Below are 9,810 nucleotides of genomic sequence, written 5' to 3' on the forward strand. Positions count from 1 at the left end.
TAAATCCTGCATTGCCCAAATACTCAAGTCCAGCATGAGAATTATGTGTATATTTTGAAGGCTGCAATGATAGATTTACATATAAGCACGAGAGACTAAAACAGAGATTAAATATCATAAAACCCAGAAGTATTTAGTCGTTTCAGTTTTCAGGTCTATTTTTATTTACATCTAACAACTAGTCTGATGAAGCTTGTACTGGTATTTCTATTCACTTCCAAGCATGACTATATTCATCTTAACCATTATCGGAGATAACTTTTTACAATGCCTAATCAAAAGGAGGTCAACTGTGATGTAGCAATTGAAATTTGGACAGCTGTTTGAACATCTTGGGACAAAATGGTGACGAATGAGACATATTGCACGCGAAATCTCGCTTCGAATAAGCAATAGAAAATTTGCAATGAAAAAGTATCACCAGGAAAACATCTAATGATCCATAAGCTAATTTGAACAAAATGGCAAAGTCATTTTAGCTCAAATCTATGTTGCACACCATAACTAATAAAACACTAACTAATAACTATAGATAGGTTTAGTATCTAATATGAAATCATCATTTTTTACGTAATAAGTTTTCTTGCACTACACAATAGTTTTTAAACTTCTAATTCTTGGCTGAATATGATACCAAGATTAGATCATGACTGATTATATGTTTCATCATCTGCCACTAATGCCATTTCATCAAAATTCAATGCAAATGTTCGCAGAACATTGCAACTGATGGTAAAATCAGAAGCAAGCCCAAGCCTGGTGAAACAATGGTACCGGCATTCGTGGAAGTCACGTATCCTTTCAGCGACAAAGTCCTGATATTTACCTTCCCATTTTGTAGCTTTTCTACCGCAGTGAGTTTTGCTTTATCTCTTCCTGAAAGATATTGGCTGATTAATTTTCTACCCTAAATTTAGGTATACCTGAGAGAAGGGTTTATCGAAGTATTTTTCACTCTCCAGCCTGACTATATTTACAATAACCATTATCGAAGACAACGTTTTACAATCCCTCATCAAAAGGAGGTCAACTGTGACGCAACAGTTAAAATTTAAACAGCTGCTGGAACATTTTGGGACAAAATGGTGACCAGTTGGACAGTTTGAACGCGAAACTCGCCAAGATACTCTTTGAATGGATGTTTCCCCGATCATCGATTTCTTTGTTTATTTCTGTAACAATGACTAATCAGCAAAAAGTAAACGATGACGTAACAAGGGCCATTTTTGCAGCCGCTCAGACACTTCGTTCGCTCAGACAGATATACAAGCATGGTTGTAAATATTGCCTAATTTTCGTGGTTTTGTGTGTTCTTTGTCAGATTTCAGTTGTGTGTCCAAAAATTAGTTGTAAATGAAGTGATCTAATTGCCCTTATGTCTTACGAGATTTAATTTAGTTGCAGTGATAGACAAAATAGTCCCAGAAAAGCTGCGATAAACTATGCTATCGCTATCCGTACCTGTCAGCGGTATATCTGGTTGTATATTTTATTAGAAATGATGGTTTTGATCAAGTAACTCAGTTTGTGAGTGCCAACTCTCTAAAACACTCGAAGAATAAGCATCCAAAATTTGCAATAGTAAAAGGTGAGTTTTTCTGAGGTCAAGGGTCGGAGAAACATCCATGAGCAATAAAAATTTCGCAATGACGAACTATCGAGATCAATCACCGGGCAAAAATGTAATCCATCTCTATGAGGTGAAAAACGTGAAAAATAAAGGGAAGATTTGGATAGTAAATAGTCTGAGTTTCAAAAGATATAGCACGTTTAAACGTACTTTTATATAATTATAGACTAGATTTAAATATAACCTAATAACTTTTGAAATGACAACAAACATTTGATAGTTGGTTTTTAATATTCTTTAAAAATGAGGTACAATGATATAGAAAAAAAGGTTGCAAAGCTAACTTGAACAGAATGGAAAACTCATATAGCTAGAGAGAATCATATAATGAGCAAACTTGGACTAGTAAATCTCTTTCATACATTCGAGATATTAGCTCAAATGAAATCATGAATTTTAACGTGATATGTTTTTCTTGCATTACGCAATAGTTTATAAACCACTAATTCATGGCTGATTATGATACCAAGAATTAGATCATGACTGATTATATGTTCCATCATCTCTGCCAATAATGCCATTTCATTAAAATTTTAATGCAAATGTTCGAGGAACAATGCAACTGATGGTAAAATCAGAATAAAGCCCAAGCCTGGTGCTGCAGTGGTACCGGCATCCGTAAAATATCCGCATCCTTTTGGCGACAAAGTTCCGATATTTATCCTTCCATTTTGTAGTTTTTCTAACGCAATAGGACATGCTTTGCCTCTTCCTAAAAAAATATTGGCGGATTACTTTTCTACCCTAAATTTAGATACATCTCGAAGTATTATATATAATTGTAACATATCAGAAAAAATCCGATATCCTAATATCTTTGTTTTTTATATTCGGCTGAATAATAATCCACTCTTGAGAATATATGGACTATTTTACAATGTGACAGAGAGGATTTTGAACGAAAATAATTTACGAATACGAAAGTAACTGGATCATCAAAAATATGACAATGTTATTAACGACATAGCAAGACACTAATACCACAACATACTTTCATAACCTTGCTAGTTTATAATCAACTAGCAAATAAATTTGAAGATATTATCTTCAACTATATGAATATTTATGCTAATGCATTGCAAAAGAAACTTTTACCGAAAACAAGAAACGTCATATTTGTGCATCCTTTAGTTATCATATCCAATCTCTCAGCCGTGTGAATTTTTGATAACGGTACTCCCAATTCCTTTGACATTATAATTCTTGCATCAACTCTGAAATAATCAATATCTGCTATTTTCGTGCGTTTTTAATATTTATGTGAACGTAAATGTAAAAGTAGTAATCCAATTTAAAATTTTATTCGAACAAAAAATGAGTAACAAGATTGTATAAAGAGAGAATTTCATTCAACTCACAAATCTTTCAGATTCAGAAATTCAGGAAACTTCACTGGAATATTTACTATCTGTGCTCTTGTCATTCGCGTGTTCAGAATAATGTTAGCACAAGCCCGCCTAATTTTTGATTTAAAGCCTCCATGGACGTTGACAGAATGACCAATCACTGAAAAAAACAGAATTTATGTAGTATTATATATATATATATAAAGTTTTGTCCTATATATAAAGTCAAGCGACAGTGGGAACTGAATCAATGTTTTATTTAATGTATTATGTAACATGGAGGTTTCCGTGGACTCGTTAATGCGCTCTTGGTGCGCTTATAAAATGTTAGAAACTTTTTAATATAGGCTCTCGATATCACCTGTATAAGGTCCAACTACTGGAAGAAGAGGAACATTATAATATTTGATGACATTTTTTCCAACACTTGTCAAAGTTGTCTTCGTACTAATGTCGCCGATCTCGCAATAATCAGGAGTGTTTCCGGAACAATAGGTTGTATAGTTGAGCTAAACATATGAAAAAATACAGAATCAAAAATCCCTTCCGTAAAATACTGAGTTCATATTTGTCAGCTGAAAAACCGTGATAACTGATAAGCATTCACAAAAATGAATACAAATATTTATAAAAATTGAATCAAATCATAGTCACAACAGTGGTTATTAAGTCAAACTAAACTACCAAGTTACCCCATAAATACAGAAACTGTATGAAAACCTTCTTTTTCTATTGTTAAATAATAATGGTACATTACAATTTATTTACTCATAACGTTACAAGGGTGATCTTTATTCGTCGGTTCAGAATTTTGATATACAGCGATGTTGGAAAAAAATGCGACTAATAGCGATAAAACAGCGTTACCAGAAACAACAAAAAACAATGAACTGAAGATCTAATATCACCTGTTTTGTAATTCCAAATGGTGCAAAATGCTTGTTGACAGAAGAACAAGATATGTTTGCTATTGGATCATGCTCAACATGCCACATGTGGTTTATAGTCTGAAATAAAGGGCCCAATATGAGCATGATGTGCAAAAGAATGTGACATTTATTTCCTTTCTGTAAAAGTGTTATTTTTTTGATGCATTTTCACAATTTCGTTCCGTGCAGGGATATGATATGACCCCCCCCCCCAAGACTCTCAAACTCTTAAAGGGTCCGCTATCTGGTATGGCCTAACTTAAACCCATGCTACCAAATTTGCCGATTAAATCCTACCCCGCTCTAGTCACAAACTGTCTGGAATTCGTATTCCGCCATGGATAATTAACGCGTTTTTTATTGATCCCTTTTGTAAGCCCAATAAATATATTCGGGCTCAGATCGGATTGTACATATTTCTTACGACTGCACAAAAATATTATTCTCAATTCTATTTCTACGCAGCAAATACAAAAATCGAAATACGACTTACTGTGGTGTCGTTTGCAGGATGCTTCAATCTGACCATCACATTTGTCACTGGAAAACCATCCTGACTTGATGTTACTTTTTGTTTCTGAATAAAACTTTTTTATGTCAACCCATGTGACGAATGGCGTATGGAACGAATTATTTACCATGCCTTTTATTGGAATAAATTAGGCATAGGTATAGGCCCATTCATCCATCGCCACCTGGATGAGTTTCCTCCGTAAGGGGGCTGGCATATAGGCCGTGTTCTATCAAAGAATGCAAATAATATCTAAATTATATTAAAAGTAAGGAGGAAAATGATAAGGTTGATAAACATTACATCCCAGTTTAGTTAACCGTTTCGGTTCATTTGAAATTGGAAGTTCCGCACGCCTTAGTCGTGGAAAGATTTTGAAATTTGTATTTTTACACACCATTCTAACAATTCCTTCGTAAACTCCTTTAAATACGGCATCTGCATATATATATTCGTCTTCAACTTCGCTTTCATCTGTTTTTGCTTTTCCCTCCTTTTTGCCATCTTTAGAGAATAATAGAATACGAATTTCAATTTTCAATAAAGGAAGTATCTAACGCTGAACAAAATTTTTTTCGAAATTTGATAGTATTCCCTAAAAGTGTCAGAAAATATTTACATTCCAAAATTTCGTAAAATTACTTTTCTCGAATAAGATGCGATTTCGCAATTGTTGTAGTAAATTATAAATTTTGGTATCCATCGAAAATAAATATTGAGTATATATCATGAATACGAGATAAATATAACATTAAAACGTCAAAAAATAGTAAATGCATTGAACAAATATTTCGTTGGTACTGGGGAGATACACATTCCTACCATTATTGGCGCATGTCTTTCTAGAATCAGCCTTTTGAAGGATCTGGCCATCTATAGTGCAACCGACTGGAGACAGGGCACCAATGCTTCGCTTTCCATTTTGTAATTGGAGGAGAATTTTTTCGTCATAAGTTCCATAGCCTATAGTAAATGTTAAAAATAGTACGTCTGATATTGCTGCAAAATTAATGAAATTATCGATAATATTAGTAAATCGCACGTCTATAAATTTTATACCTCGGACAATAAATCAGTTAGAATACTTTTCGATTCCGAGTTGCTATATGAAACAAGTTTTCATAAGTTTACCTCTAACTCGTAGATGTAACTCGTTACATCTCGTAGCGCAAGTTCCCAATCGACATACAATGATTAGTTCCTCTTGCCTGTTGTCCAAATGGAGTGGATTGATTCTATGACGTCACAAATGAGTCTACTTTGTCGTATGTACTAACTACGGTATTTAGTATTAACTTGTCTCATGGTAATCGTTAATTATGTTGTTTATTGTGTTTTTATTTATTTATTTTGACATTCTATACCTAAATAAATTGGAGTACAGTTTTTATATTTCGTGATACAGTCAAAAATTAGTACAGTTGTGATTTCATATTTCTATTGTATGTAATGATAGTTTGAAATATTAACTCATTATAATAGAATTAGGGAAAAAAATAATCACCGAAGACGAGAAACTTTATGGTTGTGCAATTGGTTCCTGTATCGTAAAGTCCGCCAGCGGTTTGGATTTTTGAAACTGCGAGTCCAAGTTCTTCTGCAATTCTTATTCGTGCCTCTCGACTAAAATAAGGAATATTTTTCAATCCAAAAGACATTATGACCAAACAAACGCTTTTGTGACCAAATAATAGCCATAAGTAATTCATGACATTACTCATCGCTACGATTAAATCTACTTTAATTAATTTAATTAACTTTAATTAATTATACACTAAAACTTTGTTGCCGGAATGGAACGCCATAGCTTACAATATTCGGGGTATACGTAATCTGAAACATAATTTGATGTGATGAAAAACTCAATATATATATATGTCAATATAACTTTGACTGCCTCATCTTACTTTGGAATACCCACAAAATTTCAAAAATCAATTTTTATTCTAATTAATTTTATGTCCTAACGAGTTAATCTCGTCCGACGTACTGTATATTTATAAGTTAAAACAGGATTATTACGTAATAAACAAAAACATACACTGTTTTGATGTCCAATACTGGTTGCGATATTTTTACGTTCACTGAGATGACCCTGGCAGGAGTCATTCTTGTATTTAACGCAATATTCCCACAAGCTTGCCGCACTTTTGATTTGTAGCCTCCGTGTATATTAACAGAATGACCGATTACTGAAAAAATATGGACGATTATTTGTCTCTTGTGAAAGAATTTGTAGTTAAGCCACACTACCAAATTCTATTGATACTATAAAATAAGTCTTGAGATATTTTGATAAATATCGTTTCGTAGAGGAATTGCTCAGTTTTTGAGATGACTTATATATATATATATATGCGGACGAGTAAGACAGTGATGTTACATTCTATATGAGAGTTGCGCGACACTGAAAGTTGTAACCATGGTAAATGTACGGTTGTCGTACATTTTATTTATTTACATTTTTTTGATACGTACCCGTCCATGGACCGACGACTGGCAGCATTGGCACATTGTACCAGTTGACGACATCTTTTCCAATACTTGTCAAAGTAGTTTTAGTGCTTATATCGCCAATCTCGCAATAGTCTGGGGAAACACCGGAACAATAGGTTGTATAATTGGGCTAAAATTTGTGAAAATAAAATTATATATTTTGTGTATATTTTTCTTTATAGTAATAGTAGCGATAGTAATAAGAATCTCTTTGATTGTTTATTTGTCACCCTGCGACCAATGCAGACCCTTTTGCGGATGGTCCCATCAGCATTGATGCATCTGAAGGTTAGGACAAAGGGCATGATGGTGTGGCAAGCTTATTACGGTATGCGAAAATTCCTGGTCGGTTAATCTCTTCCTGACACTGATTTGTTACCGATATGCTTAAGGCATTTACATCAACTTCTTTTTTCCAAGGAAATGAATTTCAGACATGACGAAGTGAATAAGCATAATAGAAATTGTACACCATCCGTACACACCTGCTTTGTGATACCGAAAGGAGCGAAATGTTTGTTAACAGCATCACAATCTACTCCTGTTATTGGATCATGTTCAACATGCCACATGTGATTTGGAGTCTGGGAAAGAAATGAAATATTTTTAGGCTGTACCGTATTTTGCCTTCAGCTTAAGAACGCCATTTATTTATAAATATTAATATATAATTCTCTAATTCAAATCTCAGAGCTGTAAAAACAATCCTTCTCGACTTATTTAAAAATTGAAACCAAATATGCCTTCTGGGTTTTCGAATAATTTTTTAATAGTTGTAAACTTTATTTTTTTTGGTACGAAATCGAGACTTCAATAATAGCTGGTTAGGAGTTGAGAAAAATATATCATCATTTATATACCTATTTTGAGCTGCCACACAGATAGATTTTTAGTTACTTCATTCGATTATGGTTTGAAGATATGGTTATATATTAGATAGGATATTCTACATGGCTATATATCAAAAAACTGACTTACTTAATCGGTAATAACACAAACCTAGAGTTATTAGAGTGCACATGACCCAATACGATATATTTAAAACAGCGATCAGGTTTTGTCTGAAGTTTCGGAGAAACATGCAAGTTGCAGTGCAATAAAAGACTTCAACATAAGCAATTAGTCTACAATTAAATATAGTAATATCACAATAAATATTTTTTGTTTTACCGAAGAATCATTTGCTCTGTGTTTGACTCGAACCATCACTGTTGTGGTTGGAGCTCCACTGTCATCGTCACTAACACGTTGAATCTGAAAATACATTCTCCTACACATTATGGCATTTCTTTAAAGAGCACGGACACTTGCATTACGATTTCGTCTCAAGTATTTACTAATGGAACTTTCACGCTTGTCTCTATCGTGCTGAGAGGGAGCCAGTTACAATATAAAATCGAAGCTCAACACATATATAGAACTTTTTAAATATATATATAACAATATTCTTAAACGCATACCATTCGTACTATTCCAACATAGACTCCTCGAAAAACTGCATCCGCCACAACAACATCTTCACCAAATTGTTCAACATTGTCTAATTCAAAATCTGTCGCGCCTCCCATCATTGCCCCTGGAAAGAGTTTGAGTTTTATTGCCAAAATGTTGCAAATAAAATCCGGCAATTCTTTAATTAAGCCAGATACGGCAAGTATTGAAGGGCGTACACAAGATTAGTTTATCATACCAACAATCATACGCAAAGTAATTAATTCGGGTTAATCAAGTTAACATTTTCGTATCGTTGATGTTTAGTGCCAGCGAACTTAATTGCCAAACAACTATTGATTATCCTTTATCCTCACAGTGATGTCGTTCGTTTAACAGTCGTCAGTATGGTACATTGATGACTGCAACCGTTTGTCATTAATAGGGATGAATACAAAAATGATCACTATTCGAACAAAACAATATATCTACCAATATCCCAAGCTAAAACTACTACTAATATTAATATCGATACAAACTTAATTTACAGTAATTTCTAATAATATTTAACTGCGTACGCAAAAGCAAGTGAAGAAATTTACCAGTTTTTTTTATATGTCGGCGGTGTTACGCTGGGATAATTATGTGCGAAACGATTGCTGGAGTCCTCGCCGCTGTAGGGTGGTGGTTCACGTAACCGCTGGTCGGTTACGGCTTCCTCCACCATCAAGTCCATGCATCTGAAACAAATAAATGGCTAACTAACCCCATACCCGACATGAACTGGTAACCGGACGAGAGCCCGTGGTTCACCGTATGCTTATGTCGTCTTATCAGCTTCCCTCTTCCTCGGGATAAATATGTAAATCTCCTCTTTATGAACATTGTGTCTAATATCAACGTAATGTACTTTTTTCATACCTGCTAAGCTTCGAGCACACAAGACAATGCACACAAATTGAATCCATCTGTACCTCATTTTGAAGGAATTGAAATGCTTGTACTAAAATAGAATTTCTAAAGTATACCAACAAAAGCGGGCACACTGAAACTCGATATAGTAAATTATATTATGCAAAGTTGACAATATTCTAGTTAGATAAGTTACCATTGAGATAAAGTCTTGAAAAGCTTTGGTAATTTGCTAAACTGAAGATTAGTAATAAACTGACCGTCAGCAGGCTAGGTCGCAACCATTTTCGCAATCCATGCGAACGAATTTAAGAAACTTAGCCCAACACATTACGTTTATTCTTGTTTCCGTTGATATTTGTTACATTCATTATATATTATCGTATACCCAAACAGGTGTTTTTTTGAGTTGGTATTCTTTATTTATTTATTTTATTTATTAAAGTGGACTACTTGGTGCCATTGGTAATAGAGTAGATGTCGCCAGGCGACAAAAATACTGGCTCGCGTGGTTGCTATGTAGCAAGCCGTTTCGCGTGGTAAATTATCTATTGT

At 34.0% G+C, this 9,810-nt stretch overlaps 1 protein-coding gene across 2 annotated transcripts; it reads right to left on the bottom strand.

Annotated features, from left to right (window-relative positions):
* Positions 1-35: 35 nt before the first annotated feature.
* On the bottom strand, positions 36-9,440 carry LOC120328880 (uncharacterized). 2 transcript variants are annotated; one of them, XM_039395440.2, is made up of 16 exons: positions 9,265-9,440; positions 8,373-8,488; positions 8,083-8,166; positions 7,398-7,496; positions 6,895-7,042; positions 6,458-6,608; positions 5,921-6,039; positions 5,239-5,379; positions 4,814-4,920; positions 4,399-4,482; positions 3,885-3,983; positions 3,338-3,485; positions 2,989-3,136; positions 2,726-2,844; positions 2,223-2,342; positions 36-876 (listed from the first exon to the last, which is right to left on the bottom strand). In XM_039395440.2, exons 1-16 carry the CDS (start codon positions 9,320-9,322, stop codon positions 698-700), a joined length of 1,920 nt encoding a protein of 639 aa, XP_039251374.2. In that variant the 5' UTR covers positions 9,323-9,440; the 3' UTR covers positions 36-697. The 2 variants fall into 2 exon arrangements, with proteins under 2 accessions (XP_039251374.2, XP_039251375.2); XM_039395441.2 differs by having other exon boundaries at positions 2,241-2,342; positions 9,265-9,439.
* Positions 9,441-9,810: the final 370 nt, after the last annotated feature.

Source organism: Styela clava, chromosome 7, assembly GCF_964204865.1.
Source record: "Styela clava chromosome 7, kaStyClav1.hap1.2, whole genome shotgun sequence".
NCBI classification, from domain to species: domain Eukaryota; kingdom Metazoa; phylum Chordata; class Ascidiacea; order Stolidobranchia; family Styelidae; genus Styela; species Styela clava.